General features: G+C 34.6%; 2 protein-coding genes and 1 long non-coding RNA gene across 7 annotated transcripts in view; all 3 read left to right on the top strand.

Annotated features, from left to right (window-relative positions):
- Window positions 7–9,705, top strand: LOC105172520 (regulator of nonsense transcripts UPF3-like). 3 transcript variants are annotated; one of them, XM_011093988.2, is made up of 14 exons: window positions 7–147; window positions 221–374; window positions 2,230–2,336; window positions 2,575–2,670; window positions 2,750–2,848; window positions 2,991–3,070; window positions 3,935–4,045; window positions 4,896–5,043; window positions 6,127–6,200; window positions 7,367–7,823; window positions 8,025–8,111; window positions 8,194–8,312; window positions 8,393–8,445; window positions 9,009–9,705. In XM_011093988.2, the coding sequence occupies exons 2-13, from the start codon at window positions 235–237 to the stop codon at window positions 8,429–8,431; spliced, it is 1,557 nt and encodes a 518-aa protein (XP_011092290.1). In that variant the 5' UTR covers window positions 7–147; window positions 221–234; the 3' UTR covers window positions 8,432–8,445; window positions 9,009–9,705. The 3 variants fall into 3 exon arrangements, with proteins under 3 accessions (XP_011092290.1, XP_011092291.1, XP_011092289.1); XM_011093989.2 differs by having other exon boundaries at window positions 7–374; window positions 8,948–9,705; XM_011093987.2 differs by having other exon boundaries at window positions 7–374.
- On the top strand, window positions 13,723–15,664 carry LOC105172521. The gene is made up of 3 exons (XR_848661.2): window positions 13,723–13,876; window positions 14,763–14,875; window positions 15,084–15,664. It is a non-coding gene; the product is annotated as an uncharacterized LOC105172521 (long non-coding RNA).
- The window catches only part of LOC105172522 (shaggy-related protein kinase delta), an 8,169-nt gene continuing 7,535 nt past the window's right edge, over window positions 17,917–18,550 (top strand). Inside the window, exon 1 of one of the 3 annotated variants that reach the window (XM_011093993.2) lies at window positions 17,917–18,146. The gene's annotated coding sequence lies outside the window, so the exon portion shown is untranslated. The other 2 variants (XM_011093990.2, XM_011093992.2) reach the window with 2 other exon arrangements.

Genomic DNA, 18,550 nt, shown 5'->3' on the forward strand with positions numbered 1-18,550 from the left:
CTCTCTTCCACTTTCTCTCTCTATATCTTTCTCTGCATGGCCACTTGGAAATCCAAATTTCAAAATTAGGGCGCTTGAGAGAAGTATAATTATCGGTGGGTGATGGAAAGGCTGTCTCCAAGATGTAATTTCCGGGCATTGAAGGGGGTATTGTGGCTGGAATTCAAGTTAATCGAAGAGTGCTTGTATTTTTGTTAATTAACTGTGAAATTGGTGTTAGGGTTTTTGTTTCGCATGAAAGGCCCGTTAGATCGAACAAAGGTGGTGCTGAGGCACTTGCCGCCGACGATTTCTCAGTCAAACCTCTTCGACCATGTCGATTCTCGATTTTCCGGTCGCTACCGTTGGTCCGCCTTTCGCCCTGGAAAATCCAGGTTAGGTTTTAGCTTATATTTTGACTCAAATGGATTTTAATGTGGTCGAAATTTTATACTTTATCTGTTCAACTTGATTTTTTTGTGTTTTTTTTTTTTTTTTTTTGGGAAAGAAATGGTTTAGGAAAATGTATATTCGTGTGTGGGAGTGTGTGTTAGACGATTAGTCGGTCAATTTTTGTTCAGCGAGGGTCTGACGGGCATTTGATTGATTGGTGGTATCCGTTACTTTCAGGACGGGTAAGGGTTTAGGGACTCGAGCAACGCTCTGTTTTTAGGTCTTTATTTTACTTTTGCTTTTCCTCAGGGTTTGGCTGGTATGCTGCCATGCAAGTTGCATATATGTTAGAAATAATACAGTTTCAGTTATAAGGATTGTGGGGAAGTGACCTACATTTGTTGGAGGAACAGTGAAAATTATTGGGGATTTTATAAAGAGAAAACCATGTTATTATTTCCTTGATGTTGGGAATGGACAATGGTTTGGACTATTGTGATGGCCAACTCAAAATAGCATGATATTAAAATGGCCATGGACAACGGTGGTTTGGATGCCTGTCAATTAATATCATTCTATTTTGAGTCTGACTATTCTTTATCTCTGTTCCCTATGGGACTGAGATTTATTTCTCAGATATTGTGGATCTTCCAATAAAAGTAGGATTATTGAGACAAATGGTATTCAAATGACACCACAGTTATGAGGTTATCCATTGTTGATACTATCGCAGAAATGTTAAGTGGGTTTATTACAGAGAAATCTGATGCTTGCAATTATACTTAGTGTTGCGTGTATTCACTGATCATATAGCTTTTTGGAATTTCTTGCATGTTGACTTTTGGTAGAGAAGTTTTGTCCGAAAGGGTAGTGCTGTTGTTTGTCGTTGATTACCATGCTGGTTTGAGTATTCCATGTGGAATCAGTTGGACCCTTGACTATCCAAAAGGTATCCACTAATTGGATTTTTGGATAACAATCTTTTAGCTTTTGTAGTTTAATGGGCATTATCTTATGGTGAGAATTGCTTTATGTTAAAGGTTTTCTCTGCTGTTTTCTCTTACATTTCGGTTGCAATTTTAGGCCCACCATTCTGGATTCTGTGGGACCTATTGAAACATTGTTTGCTCATTGTTTGTTTGGAGACTGTAGAAGTGACATGGAATGAGGGAATAAATGAGTAGTGGTAAAAGTGAATATAAGACAGCCGAGATATCGGACAAGAAACCTAATGCAGGAACTCTTGGCTGCCATTATGATTACTTTTTATATTTCCTGTGCCTGTCATTTATACGATTGGTTATCTTTTACTTTGGTGGACACGTGTTGCATCAATATTTTGATTGCTTCTTTTGCTTTTTTAAGAAGCACTGAATTGCTTGGAGATTTTTGTGATTGAAATTACTTGTTTAAGACTTTGTTTTGTCATTTTCTTTATACATGTTCCGACAGCCTATTGCATTTTTCTCTTCTGTCATTTAATTAGAGTTTCCAGATATGCTAAAAAAGGGAGCAAGCAAGTTGCTGAATAATGAATAAACTTGGGAACCAACTATCTTTAACTTTTCCATTTTAGACCTCGATCTTTCCCCATTGTGGAATCTTAAGCACCTCTTATCCAAAATGTGGGTTCATCAATCATACCTTGTTCATTATAAGTTGTCTTCTTTTTATTGGACTTTAATTGACATCTACTAGAAAAAGCTTCTAAGGTTGATAATTCATTTTTATCCCGATTTCTTGAAGGAAAGAAGTTTCAGCATTTTTTCATTTTTTTGGGTGCTCAACCATAGTGTGTGATATATCACTTATTCCTTTTCTCATTTCCCCATCTGAAGTTATATGTTTGCCTTGCAGCCAGAAGCATCTGACATATTCTAGAGCTTACATTGACTTCAACAGGCCAGAGGACGTACTCGAGTTTGCGGAGTTTTTTAATGGTCATGTTTTTGTTAACGAGAAAGGTGATGCTTATGAGCATTCTTTAAAGTGGTCTGCAGGTGGCTTGGTGATATTTCATGGCTATAGCATGACATTGTTTTGCTTGTTTTTGGATTTTCCTAGCTATGCTTCATTTCGATGCTTGGTAAAATATTAGTTTGATTGAATGAACTGAACTTCATCTGTTTTGGAACTTCCTGTCACAAATAAGGCATTCTATAAAACCTGAATGGATACTTGCTGCTACTTTATCTTTTTCAGGGACTCAGTTTAAAGCTATTGTTGAGTATGCCCCTTCACAGCGTGTTCCAAAGCAATGGTCTAAGAAGGATGGTCGTGAAGGGACTATACTGAAAGGTGCTCTTTCTGTGTGCCGATTGCATGTGGCATAGGTGCTATTATATACTTCGTTGTTAATTTGTTCACTAACATGTAGATCCTGAATATTTGGAGTTCCTTGAATTTCTTGCAAAGCCTGTTGAGAATCTTCCCAGTGCAGAAATACAGTTGGAGAGAAAGGAAGCAGAACGAGCAGGTCAGTCTTGTGTATTTCAAATCTCATGCTTACTTAGAGTGTAAGATGGCAACTGAATATATCGAGTTATAAAATGAAAAAGAATGCAACAGACTAGCATCTTCAGTTTTTTTAGTTGAATCAAATTCCCATTTGCTTGTAGGTGCTCCAAAGGATGTCCCAATAGTTACTCCGTTAATGGACTATGTTCGTCAGAAAAGAGCTGCAAAGGGTGGAGCTCGGGTATGATATCTTATAACTTGTTAACTGAAACTGGATGTTTCATTCTCCTCTTGGAGTATGTCAGAGCAAGTGAGTTATTATTTGAAAAAATGAATGAATTATTTCCCTTAGTGTTTTAGGTGCAATCCTCCAAATCCTGGAATTGGTTCTGTTTGCCATTGATACTTGTGGCAATTGGCTCTGTTATATTTTCCAGTCTAAGGTGGTCTAAAATAATAAAATATTTTCTCTAGTTTGTAGATAAAACATTTGGTTGTAGTTCTAATCAAGAATATCTATAGCCGCAAGGAGGAGTGTGGTTCTGATTTGAGGCTTTATGATGAGACATGAGTTATCATCTGAGTTCATATGCCATTTTTCAGTGAAGGGTTTTGGTTGTTCTTGAAAAGGGGGTCAAGTACTAAATAAAGAATAAAACAAAAGCATGTGGTAAAAACTTGTGGTTCTGTGAACTTAATAATATCACCAAACTTTTGATTCTTAACCTCATTCCTTTCTCGAAGCTCCCTACTTGGATCCTTCTTAAAGATAGCCAAAAAGCAATCGATGTGGCAAGCCTGCAATTCAGGCTAACTATTTCTTACTGCTTATCAATTATGGCACCAGAAATATGAGGCGCCTTTCATTTCATTTGCTTGACCTATTTGAATTTACAGTTGCATGTCTTGTTTGCTTTTAGGTCAATGGTGAACCCTCCGCTACTATCTTTTGATGAGCTTTTAATGAAAAGAATTATCATCTATATCTGTTACTTTTCAATGTTTCATGGATAATATCTATTTGAGTAATTCTTCCTCACCCCTGTCATGAACTCTTAGTTCGATTTCTAACATGTGCCCCTATTTTCTTCACAAACATTTATAGAGAACCATGTTGAATGGGAAGTCAACAAGAAGAGTCGGTGGAATTTCATCCAGGAGTCCTGTCTCAGGTTCTTCAAAACGAGGCTCAGAAAAGAGAAAGACTTCTACCATGGTAATGGTTTTTCATTTTTTGGTTAGCTTATGATTGATGCATGCTGCCACGGGTTCGCATTGATTTCTCGTCATTAGAAGTTGGTTTTGAAGGCATGCGCATTAATCTATCCCAAGCAAAAACAGCTTCATCTGGAATCCCAACTCCTTCAAGCTGCATGCATCAGTTTCATGTCTCTCTTTTACCTTATATTTGTTCATAAAAATGGGAAGGAAATTGGAATTTGGGAACTATAGAAAAACTTGGTAAATCATGGACTTATATAGGAATAGTGGCTGCCAAGATGTAGGGCTGTATCACAGACCCGAATAACTGTCTAAAAAGATGCCTTTTTGCTCCAAGACTGCTAGACATACAAGTTTGGTTTTTGTCTTCCTGCCTGAACTCTTTGCTACATCTGGTTGTTGAGTGCTCCCATGTATCTCTTGTTATTTACTAGTGTCAGGTTAGTTGTTGATATTTGTGTTGAATGAATTTTATATGCTTTATTTGTGGTTTTTATTAAAAGCCAGCCTGGTTAATATTTATTGATCTGCCAGTTCTAATGAATGTATTACTCTTCATAATTTAAAATCGCTATATTGGCTGTGTATGTTTTCACCTGTTTTGTTGGTTGCATTCGAATTATTGATGGCTGTCTTGTTAGTGGAAAGCATTATTTATCTTGATGTTTGCTGAATAAGGTTTCTGCTTATAGACCAGTTTACATACTCTCGCCTTTATTCTTTTAACTGCGTTATATAAGCATTTGTGTCTACTTGGATGGCATATCATATGAAGTCTTCTTTGATGCTTTGCTGGATTGATGGTTATTAGAAATTAATTCATCACTCAACTATGCTTTGAACAGTATGTCTTAAGGGACAGCTCCAAGGGTGCAAGTAGCAAGGAAAAACCAACTTATCTACTGGTTCCTAAACAAGATGACCAACAGCTCACTGAAAAGTCTGCCAATTTAGCCGCTGTCTCCAGAACTGATGCATTGGAATTGGAAAGTGGTGAGTTCACTATGTGGTTTTGTTTAGTCTATGGTGGCATTTTGCAGGACGTAGAATTTGGTCATACCTTTCTGTTTCTCCTCAGGATTGGAATTAGTATTTTTTTTTACGATGGTCTGCAGTGATTCCATGTACTATTAAATCTCTTAATATTGTGCCATAAAATGGTATAAAGTTGCTTGGCATGTGTAGTATTTAATGAGAATGCTGTGGCTAATATATTGGGAATGTTGCCCACTGCATGCCGGACATGGTTTCTTCTGAGCTAATCATTTTAGAAAGGGTTTTTTTCTGTTTTCTGATATTTCAACTGATATTAATCCTATTTGTGAAGAGATAAGTATGATGGATTGGGATAGAGGCCATGTGGCCTCTAATATACCCCTATATTCTAGGGTACATGCTTTCTGCTGGGTGCAATGTCTTTTACTTTGCTTTAGTGATTACGGGAAGTAGAGAACTAGATAACAAGGGCACATAGTTCCATGTTTAAGCAAGGAGCTCTACTAAAAAAAGCAGTTGGAAAAGCAAGGAAATATCAATGAAGCATGCATTTGATGAATAGGGGCAGAGAATTTATTTGAGTGGAGAACCCGACTCTACTTTGAATGTATATCGTCATAGGTCAAGATAAGGATGCTGTTTTATTTATGCCTTGTGCATATTTCATATTCTTAAAGCTAGATCTGGTCCCATAGATTCCTGCATTTTTGCATTTCACCTATTTGTGTTGGTGTTTAGCTTCTTCTAGCTGTTCTTTCATGCTTTTGTATGGATGATCCCGGAGAAGTGTTAGCTTAGGCTTGTTGGATAAGCCAAATCATATTTCAGTCAGCATTTTAGACAATGAGAAGGATTCATCCTGGAGTTATTAAAGACTAAAGATCACGTCATAAATTATATTCAATATTTAAGAAAAGTCTTCTGATTTCTGCGTTCTTTATTGTCGTAGAATCTATTATCCATAATACTTGAGACTAATAAACTCAACAGAACAAACTTCAATCTCTCTTTCAGAATGTTTCTTGCTGTGGTTGTTTGCTATCTCGTGCAGTCTTTTACATGATGCTATTTGACTTGTAGGAGGTTCAGGATCCACTGGAATTGCAAAGAAGAAAATCCTGCTTCTGAAAGGAAAAGAAAAGGAAATTTCTAATGTAAGTCAATTTATTATTTTATTGTTGTGGTGTTATATTCTGTTGTTGTAACGAGCATGTAAGTAGAATGCATGAAAAGCAAAGACACTATAAATTAGATATGGACCACAACTTTCAGAAATTTAGTAGTTCTTTTCGGGGTGACTAGATGTAGATGTCTTGTGGTGGTGCCAGCTTCCAAAATATTTCGGTGGAGATGCGTCTCCGTGGAACCAAAATAAGCATATAGAGTTCATTTGGTTTAGAGAAACATGGATCCCACAGAAAATAGAAGCAGATGATGGTATATAAGAAAAATTATCGTGTTTGGTTTGAAATTATAATTGGATGGAAATTAGAACATGATGTAGATAACCCCTACAAAACCCAATCTTGTTTCCATTGGAAATGGGGTAGCAAAGTGGAAGTATAATGCCAAAAGACCAAAATTCTTACCTTGATTTATGGTGTTATTCCTACAAATAAAGGTCAATTGGTAAATGTAGCATCATTAGTCTTCCTTTCTGCCTTGTTTTCATTGTACCAAACAAGGTGAGTTTTGTGTTCCATAACATTATGCATGAAAGCAACAGAGCAACCTATGACTGACCCTGATTCTTTATACTATTATATGTTGATGACTGTTAGTGACTTGCATTCCATTAGTACTCAGTTCTGGCTGATAAGAATCATATGTGATTATTGGTAATAAATAGCTTCAGTGGTGATGGCCAAATGCCCCTCGTATATGTTTTTTATTACAAGTTGCACCTTGTTGCTTGAGGTAGACTAAGGAGCAGGTTTCTATCCTGAAGCATATGCTGGAGAATAATATATAATGCTGCATGATGGGCTAATTTCTGTTGAGCTCAGCTGCCGCATAATTAAGTTTGAGCAAAAGCTTGAAAGGCTTCCTACTGGAGCAAAGATAGATCATTCGGCTCGTCTGCTGACTATTCCTTAACTTTGGAGTTATGTCATGCACAATCGGGTGCATAAAGAATCACATTAATTGCTATTATCCATAATAATTGTGATGAATATATAAAAGTTACCCAGTGCTATTATTATGAGGTAAATCCATTTGAATGTGCTCTAGGTATTTTTATTGCCGAGCTTGGAGTTCTCCCTGTTAGCGAGAGTGAAAACGGAAACAATCATTATTTATGTTTTTCTGTCTTTCATAGGTTTCTGGTGGTTCATCACTGCAGCAGAATGCAGCAACTCCTGCAAAAAGTTCACAGAGTTCAGCTCCTTCCAGGCAGAATCAGCGACGTGAAACTAGTGGAAGGATCATCAGAAGCATTCTTCTTAACAAAGATAATCGTCAAAATCAACCATTACCTGTGTCTCAATCAGAACCTCGAATCCATAATTCGAATCAGGAAAGGGACAAAAAGCCTCCTCGATCGCCAAGTATACAGTTGCTTCAGAAGGAAACGAATGGGATTCCTGAGGATAAGGTAGTCAGCAATGATTTGCATGCTGTCCATACTGAGAAGCAGGATAGGCGGATGAGAAACAAGGATAGGCCTGATCGTGGTGTCTGGACTCCTCTTCGGCGTTCAGATGGGTCACATGCAAGTGATGACTCGTTATCATCATCCGCTTCCCGAGCCTCCCAAGTGTTGGATCCTGCAGAAGGTCTAGGCACTAGACAAGACACTATCTTGGCATTTACAGGATATGCTGCACACTTCACTAAAATAATTGATTTACAAAGAATCTTGACTTCTCCTTGGAAATTACATGTTAAATATACTAATGGTGCTTTTGACTCAATTCATGCAATCAAGTATTTAGGTTTATATTATTAATTTTATGACTTACCTGGAACTCATGTAGATGTGAAAAATGAGATGCTGGTTGCTCGTGGTGGTGAGTACAGGCAGATTGGAAGTGGTCGTGGCGGTCATTACTCTGTTGACAATGGTAAGTTTTACCTTCGGAGTTGTAGACAGAGAAGTGATTATACTTGCATACATTGCATAATGATGTCCTATGAGTTCTATAGGTTCTTTTAGGCATGGGCGCCGTAGTTCAGCTTATAACATCAAGGATGTGGATGGCTCTTCAGTTCTAGAGGGGAAACCCTCAAGACGAGGAGGTTCTTCTGGTTATGGTCCCCACGAGGTAGGCTTCAGATTTGTAATGTTCTCCAACTAACAATTCTTGTTCCTGCCTTTAAAGTTTTTTGCTCTACACATTTGCAGAAACAAGTATGGGTCCAAAAGTCCAGTTCTGGTTCATAGTTTTGCTGTATATGGTAAGCTTCGCTATGTTTTGCTCTGTTTCCTTCTCGTTGTGGTGAGAACATAAACTTGGGTTCCTTCATAGAACAAAATATCAAGTATTTAGTTGTGATTGGATTAGCTCCAAAGTAAATAATCTAAACTTGCTAATGTGGGTCAGGCTATGTAGTCAAAGTCAGGATAAAGCTGGGTTAGATCCAGTGCAGAGAGAATCATTTTTCATATCACAGAACCCGTATAAGTTACTGTTGTTGAGTAGGGTCTGAAGCTGCCCATTGGGAGGGTGAGGTAATTGCATTGCCAGTAAGTTTTCTAGATGTAAAAAATATGGCGACCAGAACCTTAACACCTTTTAATGCTGGATCTTAGCAAACTGTTTAATTTGAAGGAACATGTCAAGTGCGATATTCATGTGCCAGAGCTGTTTAATCGATTTACATTTGTGAAATTTATGCAGTTAGAAATTATTGTCTTATTCTTGATTCTATTCCTGTAAAATGATTCAATATAACATAGAAAGCTGCCCTCAAGACTGCAATGTTCTGAATGGTGATCTCACGGGGTGGTGATTCTGCAGCGTAATGCTTTGGTCAATTACCATATTGAAGCATACAGTTGAAGGTGGCTGGGATTCTCTTCCTTGATATGATCTCCGGTGTATGGAGACCAACAATGCTTGCTTGGAACGACTATAGAGGCGCTTCAGTTTTTCCTGAGTGCTACAGATACTGATGTATTTTACTGCTCAGCAGGACGGGAAATAATGGTCGGTTATCGAACAAGGTCAGGAATAGATGCAAACAAGTTAAGAAATTGAATATAGTCAACATATAACACCACCATTTTCATCGGTCTCCCTATGATGGGGTTATACTCAGTCGCTCTCCAATGCTTGCCATTGATTCTCTGGTTATCGAAATACTTTTCTTAGACAGATGACTTCATTTTGCTGAAATGTAAATACAAATCTGGAATGGTGTGTGCTGCTACCGTTAGTTACTATGTTTGTTGAGCGGTTGGCCATCTGGCTTTGGTGGGTATACAATTATAAGCCCAGGTTAGTGCCAGGTGTTAGCTGCAATCGGGTTTGTCAAAGAAGTTTGAAGTCGCTGCCAACTCAAATTGTAAGTTTTTCTTTTTAGTTGAGTTGTATGATACTGATCTGTGTGTATCTTGGAGGTTTGAGGAAGTGGAATTAGAGTTGGCATTTAGGCATTTGCCTTGGCCTGCTGTGGGTTGACTTGGACGGTATAGAATGAGCTTTTGATGGCATAGTAATGTGTTCACCTTCTCTCATGTTTCTCTTGCCTTCCATTCTGTATCCTTTATGCTTGTGTATTACATTGTGTTACATCAATTTAGAGGGTGTTTGCCTAAAATTATTTTAAAGGGATTTAAAAAGTTCTTACATGTTATAAGATACTTCCAAAATTCATAACATGTTATATTTTATTTTAGAAGTAAGCTTTTGAAAATGTTCGGCTAAAATAAAATCATAGAGCTTATAATGCATATTAATAAAGTTTTTACCCTTTTTTACAGGGGCTCACAAGTATGTAACATCTTATTTTTTGGTTGGTGTAAGTTTATTTCTGTGAAGAAATCAAACACCTCTTAGTCTTTTCCAGGGAAAAATTCTGCATGTGCTTATAAGTTCTTAAAAATCATTTGGAAATTGAAAAACTTATAAGATTCTAAAATAAGATGTTTTGGAATTTATAAGCTCTTTAAAAAGCAGTTAATTTTTCATCCAATTATTTTTGAAATATTTTATAAGCTCTTTAATCTTGACATCCGATAGACAAAATATACTCATAATGTTGGTGGTATCTTGTGTAATGGCTTTTTGTCATAATTGTAGTATGAAAATCTTATTATGTCAAACACTTTAACATTTTATTATCCAAATACTTTAAGCAGCTACCTCCCTTGAGGTTTCATATAATTTTAAAAATCCATTCATTGCTTGAAAAATTAAATACCCCTATAATGTTTACATCTGTGCAACTACAAATTCATTATATTGATTTTCATTCAATTTTTATGGTGAATTGGTCAAAATATTCTTTTGAATTATTAATTATAATATTTTATTCTTTTTAGAATTTTATAAAATATTTTATGGTTTGTTTACTTTACCAATCCTCATAATTTTTTTTATATTTTTTCAAAAAAAAAAAAAAAAAGAGCAAGGACAAAGTAATTTTTACCTCATAGTTTAAGGATTGCATACTTTATTTTTATTTGAAGGAGGTATTTCTTTTCTTACAAATAAGGAGGGGTTATTTATAATTATGTCAAATCTTAAAAGAGGTAGTTATAGTTTACCCTCTTAAGATAAGCTTAAGCAGTTTTAAGATTTTAAAACATCTTTTAAGATGTAGAAATTTATAAGATATTTTAAATAAGTTTAATCAAACATCATCTAAATTTAATTTAAGGGGATGTAATTGTAATTTACCCTTGATTTAAATCATAAATTGCAAGGATTCTTGTAAGTTTGAGAGAATTTTTCATATTATGTCTAAATATGAGTAGTGTAGATATTCTAAACATCCATATTTCTCGTGATGTTGAAACCCTATAAACGTTTTGTAAAATTATTAGTATACTTATAATTTTATAAAATATTTATATAATTACACCTAATTTCAGAGTAATCTACCTTAAAAATATTAATAATTGTTGTTGCAGTGTGATATTAAAAAGTTTCCTTTTTCTTTTGAACACATCTTGGCTGGCTCCAGCCCACAAAGGTCCTACCAATCCAGATCATTTGCTACGCCTAATCATCAAGTTTAGATTATCTTTAGAGATCATGTGATTGGACCCCTTTTCTTTCTAAGTGTTTGCACATAATTATGTTTATGATTCTCAATTATGGTTGCCATTCCTATTACTTAAATAAGATACGTAATTTTCAATGCAATACACGTCTACAAATCGTAGCCCTACAGTTAACCAAGTGATAAAGATTGAAATTAATATTCAAAACTTGTAACTATGTGAATTGCCTTCCACAAATCTTTGCATTCATCAATATTTTATCAATAATCATAATGATTTAATTTCAACTTATAATCGATGTTTTAGAATTTTTGAAAAAATAAAGGTGACGTATCGTTAGACTCAGGGACTTTAAAAGGATATATACTAAAATTTTTATACTTGCATTGATAGATAACTATGAAATAAAATACGGGATGCAATAATAATTACAACTAATAAATTACATAAGAAATTCATCTACATATGTTTCTTTCTGTGTTGAATTATATGGTTTTAACTGTGACTAAAGTACGACAACAATGGTGATAAAAAGCGGGGGTTTCATTAAAATGCTTGAACTTCGGGTCAAAGATAGAAGAAGAAAAGAGGGGAAGAGAAAACGAAGCGGATAAAGTGACAAGACTTCTTGTCTTATTCGGTGGGCATTTTGGTGATTTGCTAATTTTATACCAAACAATCCCAATCTTAATAAACATGTGGTTGCTAAGAACTACATGCAGTCGTAGGTAATTTTTGTGCTTGTAACGGAGAGTGTTCCACATTTGATACCAAAATTTTCAAGTTGATATTTAATCCCACATGATTAAAAAACGCTGCAAATGTGGTCCCAATATCTGATAGATTTTGATCACACATAATTAATGCATGACATCACATCCACAACTTTTTTAATCCTATAAGACAAAAAAAATGTTAATCTTATAAAAGACCGGACAAAAAATGCTAACACTCTACCGTTAATTGATAAATCAATCTTAACTCTACCTTTGAACAAAAGGGAAAAGGACAGAATTGACCTTTGCGATAATATGCAATTGGGCCCACCACAATAACATGGTCCTGCGGCACACAACGTTGCCACGTGTGGGGGGAAATTCTCGCGTGTTGCTCCACGGGCTAACGTGGGGGCCCAGATACTAATACAGAAATACCGTTGTTGGGCCCGAAGCCCATATATATTGCCAATGTCGATATTACCCCTCAAGTAATTATATCATGGATTTATCATTACTTTAGTTTGTGAGGAAATCTCTACATTACATTATTTTTGTGAAAAACATTTGTACATTATCTCATGTTTATATTACTTCCTATTTTCTCACAAATAAAATAAATAATTGGCTTATTTATTACTATATTTCAATTAATATATAATGCCATTTTTCTTTTTATTTGGCTCGTAAATATTTTAAAATAAGATCGTATTTACAACACCCGACAGGTAAATATATAATGCATTATTTGTATAAATAGTAAGGGTGATAATTAGTACCGAGCCCAAATAAATCCGTCTCAGCCGGTATAATTAGATATTTATTTTGTTCGTATTTTTCCATTCCTTCCCCCTTATGCCAACTCCCAGATCTGCGTTCGGTCATCTATTCTCAATTTCTCTCTCTCGCTCTCGCTTGCTCCACGCCTCTTCGCCTGCGGCTTTGTCGCTCGCCCTCCGTTGACTCTCTTCTTCATTTTGCTTATTTGTAAAAATAAATAAATAAATAATAAAAACTAGGTGTATGGAGTCAGATCCGCACCGACGGGTGCTATGGCAGTACGGGTCCCCAGTCCACCCAAATTCATCCCGCTGTCATCCCTAATCAACAGTCTCTTCTTGAGTTGTTTAGTGTGGCAACGTGTCCAATGTTACTTTCAGAATTTATTTTGTTGAACTTTTTAATTAAAAGGGCGTTGGACCAAATTAGTTATGAAATCTTATAAGTTCATATATTTTAGAATATAATTTTTGAATTTATTAGATCTTATTTTAAGCATAAATTATTGAAATATTTGGATAAAAGAAGGTTATGAAACTTATAATATGTTACTATGACAAATCCATAATTTATTCTTATCTATATATATATTAAAACATGAAAAAATATTTATTATAAGTACATATGGACAACGTGCCACGATGATTAGTTATTACAAAAGAAAATCCTACATACCAACTTTTAAATATCTAAATTTATCTTTTTAATTCATTCTATCCCTTTAATAAAATTAAGTTATAATAGTAATTTCAATATTTTTAATAAATTTACTAAAATACCCTTTAAGCTTGCACACATTTAAACTTTTGCCATATTTCACGCTCGAAACACATTATCTCACGTTCGATAACCACTTCATTAATAAAAATATTATTTATTATTTTTTAAATATTTTTACATACACATCGAGCGTGTCGTCTACCAAAAATAAAAAAAAATAAAAAAAAAGGTCTAAGAAGGAATTAGTAGAGTTTTTGAACATTTTTCATTGGTTGGTGACCAAATCAATCTATTCTCAGCACCACTGGAATATTCATGAAGGATGATCTCTCTTCAGTCTTCAGTCAGTATCTTAATTGGGAAGAAAGTCAAAACACACAAATACACACACTTATAGATATAGTGAGAGAAAGCGGAGAATAAAGAGAGAGAAAATGTGCGGGTATGTTTCCGCTCTGTGCTTCTTGATCAGTTTTCTTTTATCGAAATCTGCTACTTTATGGTTCAGGCGCTGTTAATTCGTGTTTATGTGCTTAATTGGAGTTGAAGGAGCAGGCAAATGTCTGCAACCTGCTTCGGATTTACGGAGAATTTTATTCCTGTTTGTAGATGTTCTTGTGTTATTTTTTTGTCTAAATTTGTGGGTGTGTTGAAAATGGTAATGTTTTTCGGTGTTTGGAGTTATGATCTGATTCAATAGGTGATTTATGTTTGTTATACATTTGAAATTAGGTATTGAATGTCTTATCATGGGTTTGTGAGTTTTTGTATTTTCTTACACACGGAGAAATAGACAAGATTGGAGTATGCATCTTACCTAAATGAGAGATTTCTGTTCTTATTATGATCTTTTGTGGAGCATTGAGGGTTTCATTGATAATTGTAGCAGTGATAATAAATAAAGATTGGTGTTCAAGCGCTCTGGGTAACAAAGAGTTGCAAACCGCACAGAAATACAAATTTAATGCAGTTTGGTGCTTATATGGTAGAAACCAATTGATCATGAATCAGAAATAGTGGCTCCTGGATTTCTGTTCGATTTATCATTCACGAAATCCACGTTGCTAACATTTTCTTCCTGCACCGATATCTATTCGGTTAAATTCATGAAGAAAATGTTTGCACTTGGTCTCAAGAATTCCCTTCCCTGTTTGTATGCTCGTCTGCAGTTGGTGTGAGTTTGGTTGGGGGGAGGGGGGGAGGATCAAGAGTGGTTGGGCCAAGTTCGTTATACGCATGTACCCGTACTGTCATCTGTACTCGAACTCTTCATTGAGAAGGTGATTTTACCTGATTGAAAAAGGACTCTTTTTGGGTATTCTGTTTAGGTTGCCTTGTGATGTTGAGACTTTGATGTCATAAGTTACATGCTCGTGAATGGAGGAGGTGAAAAATCAGGCATTCAACATGTACATAGAGGAGTGCTTTTCACTCTGCCTGGGTAAGCTTTTGCATCTACCTCCCTAATGAATAGATTTTTATGACCTTTTCACAAGCTCATTATGCCCAAAAGTTGAGAAAATAAATTAGCTTTGGAGTTCGATATAGGAAGTGAACTCAAACAGTGGCAATGACTTGGGTCGACTTTTGTTGGAGCTCATTTAAGATTCACAGGGTTGGCGTTTTAACCATCTCTTTGCACATTGCAGCCTTCTCCGGCACCAAGAAGCTTTTTTGGTGGAGAAGATTTTCTTGGCGATGATAACAGACATACACTTACCAGCGAGGAAGACGTCAAAGGATCCAAACAAGCACTATTGTTCCAGTCATGCATAGAAACATTTATTGTGGACGTCTTCATTTCAGAGGGCTTCGTCTCTGCTTCATTCATCCAGAGGGCGTCATGCAAGCCGGTTGTGGCTGCTGGTACTAACTCCAAAGATTTCATGGCCGCACTCAAAATCATGATCAGATATACCTGCGTGGTTGGCCATACGGCTGGAGAAGCCTATGCTTGCACAGCTTCTTACACTCCTAGGGGAAGGGACAAGCTTGACGCGGAGATTAGAGCTGTCGTTCAGTCCCTTATAGACAATGGAATTGATGTCTAATTGATCTTGATCGACCAGTTTGTGAGTCTTCATTCGTTTAGCGACGCCAACATACATGCATTTTTTTATATTTTATCGCGCTTGTCAATTATATCTTAGTATAATAAAAAGCAGTACTAAAAAAGACGTGTGATTAATTATTTCAATAATATGGGTGATTTTGTAATTTAATAACAATGGTAGGGATGCTATTATCATTATTAGCATATTAAATTAATTTTTAAATTTAATTATATTGAATTATATAATAAATCGCATAACAAGAGAGAAGGACGGAAGAGGGAATTGAAAATTGTTGGAGACTATTTGCTCTTTGAAGATAAAGTCTTCAACTAGGGCCCCAAATTCATCACCTATGAGATATTCAGAATTGACCTTTCTGATAGCCTGCGACCGGGCCTGCCACAATAAGCTGGCCCAGCGACACAATTCATTGCCACGTGTCCTATATATGGGGGAGAAAATCTCGAGTGTTGCTCAAATGGCTAAGGTGGGGCCACGTGGCTTTCGGAGCTTTTAATCCGGACAAAGCCGATTGTAGAACTGTCGCCGTTGGGCCCGAACCCCTTAATCAACTGCAAAATCGAAATGCCGATTTTGCCCCTCAAGTGATTTATCTGATGGATATGAATAATACTTTCTAAAGAAACCTTTAAATATTTTAAATTAACGAATCTAATACTTATTTTTTATAATTAAACATTTAGATAATATTGTACTTATTTTATATATATATTTATAGTTTAATTTTTTTTAACATTTTGTATTTTAAATTTTTCTTAATTGAAAAATATATATTTTAACTACAGTAAAGTAAAATATTAGCTAGTAGTTCAAATTTTATTACATTTTATAGATTTAAAATTAAGTAATGAATGAATATAATAAATATATTAAAGAAAATTACGTAAAAGATTTATTAATTTATTATAAAATTAAGTTATTAATTATATAATTTTTAGAATAATTACACTGCCCTTCTTTTGATTTTTGATGTAATTATATGTAGACTCTCGTGATTTTAAAAATTACTACTACCATAATATTTATTATCATCTGTCAAATAAATCTCATGTTAGTAAAAAATCATGAATTTTTTAATATTAATAAAATAAATAAAAATATATATTTATCCTCAATTAACTTATTGCACGATAAATAAATTATTTCTGACCAAACTAATCTTATAAGAGTGAATATATACTTTATCACATGCTTTAGTGTAAAAAAATATATAAGAGTAGCTTGGTCAGAAAAAAAATTTATTTGATCCGTATTACACGAGTACATACGTCAATCGAGTATAAATATGTATTTTCATTCAAATTTTTGTTGGTATCAACAAATTTGATGAATTTTGATTAACGAATTGATCTATTTGTTAAATAAAAAAAAAATTAGAGGGACTAAATGTAATGTAATTACACCAAACTTCAACGAAGAACTGTGCAGTCATCCATTAATCTTTTAGATAAAGTGAGTAATTACATATCAGTTTTTTAAATATGTTTTCTTTGAAAAATACAAGAAATATATATTTACTCATTTTTTTTCCTAGAAGCATTTAACTTTGATGAAGTGTATAAATTGTCAGTTTCTTCTCAAAAGAATACATAAATTGTTGGGATATTACACTGTTCTCCCTGAGTTTTAAATTACACGTAGACCTCATATATTTTGAAAAATTATATTTGATATACTTGATGTTTGTTCTCGTCCAATAAATAGATCCATCTGTTAATTAAAACTCACGATTTTCTTTTATACTAGCAAAAAAAAAAAAGAAAAATGACTGAAAACCATAATTACTTCCGATTGACTTACTATTGACTTATTGCAAATCAAATAATTTTTTTGGTTGGCCAAATTGTCATTATAACGGTAAAGATGTACCTTCTCACATGCATTAGCGCACGTAAAAGGTGTATAAGGGTAGTTTTATCAGAAATAATTTATTTATTCTACAATAAATCGGTACTAAGTTAATTATGAATAAATATGAATTTTTATTTAATTTTTTATATTAATATTAGCAAATTCAGTAAATTTTAATTATTATTTTTTAATTGTGACTAATGAAGAAATTTAATTGCTGGATGGAAACAAATATTAAGAATACTCAAAGTAATTTTTTAAATTATAAAAAATTTACTTATAATTATATTAAATCTCACGAGAAGGACAATATAATTATCTCTTATATTTATTTGGGTGTGGGGGACAAGAAAGTCATATATAAAAGAACAAAAGAATGAAAAGGTCAAAAAAGAAAAATGAGAGGAGTTTTCATTCATTGGTTGGTGCACCAAAATCAATCTATCCCAACACCACCGGATCATCCTCCATAAGAAAGTGATGGATACATACGAATACGAATACGAATACGAATACGAATATCGGATATGCACACAAGTATTTGTATTCTCTTAGTATTTTCACTTTGGACAGTGAAGAAGACTGTCACTCTCTGCAGTCAGTCTCAGTTGTGAAGAAGTGTTTGAAACCCCCCAAAAAACACACACAGTTACACACAAATACACACACTTTAATTATTATATCTATACACACACTCTTCCTGAACCTATAGATATAGAGAGAGAGATAGAGAGAGAAAAGGAAAAAAGTGAATGATGAAAAAGTAGAGAATAAAGAGGAGAAAAGGTACGAGTATGCTTCACGCTCTATGTTTGTTGATCCATCTTTTCGTCAAAATCTCTTACTTTATGGTTTCATGCGCTGTTAATTTATGTTTATGTGTTTAATTGGAGTTTGAAGGCGCAGGCAAATGTTTGTGATCTGCTCTGGGTTGACGGAGAATTTTGTTCCTGTTAGTCGATGGTTCTTGTGTGGCCTTTTTTTTTTTGTTTTTGGTTGCGACTGCTTTTGTCTGAAGTTGGGAATGTTTGGTTTGAGTTTTATGTGTTTTCGTGATTGTCGCTGTTTGATTCTTGTGAATCTGAAGGTCTTTGGTGTTTTTGATGTCTGGAGTTAGATCTGATTTAATAGGTGAATTTATTTTGTTTTACATTTGAAATTAGGTGTTGACTGTCTTATCATGGGGTTTT

The sequence above is a fragment of the Sesamum indicum genome, linkage group LG10, assembly GCF_000512975.1.
Source record: "Sesamum indicum cultivar Zhongzhi No. 13 linkage group LG10, S_indicum_v1.0, whole genome shotgun sequence".
NCBI classification, from domain to species: Eukaryota; Viridiplantae; Streptophyta; class Magnoliopsida; order Lamiales; family Pedaliaceae; genus Sesamum; species Sesamum indicum.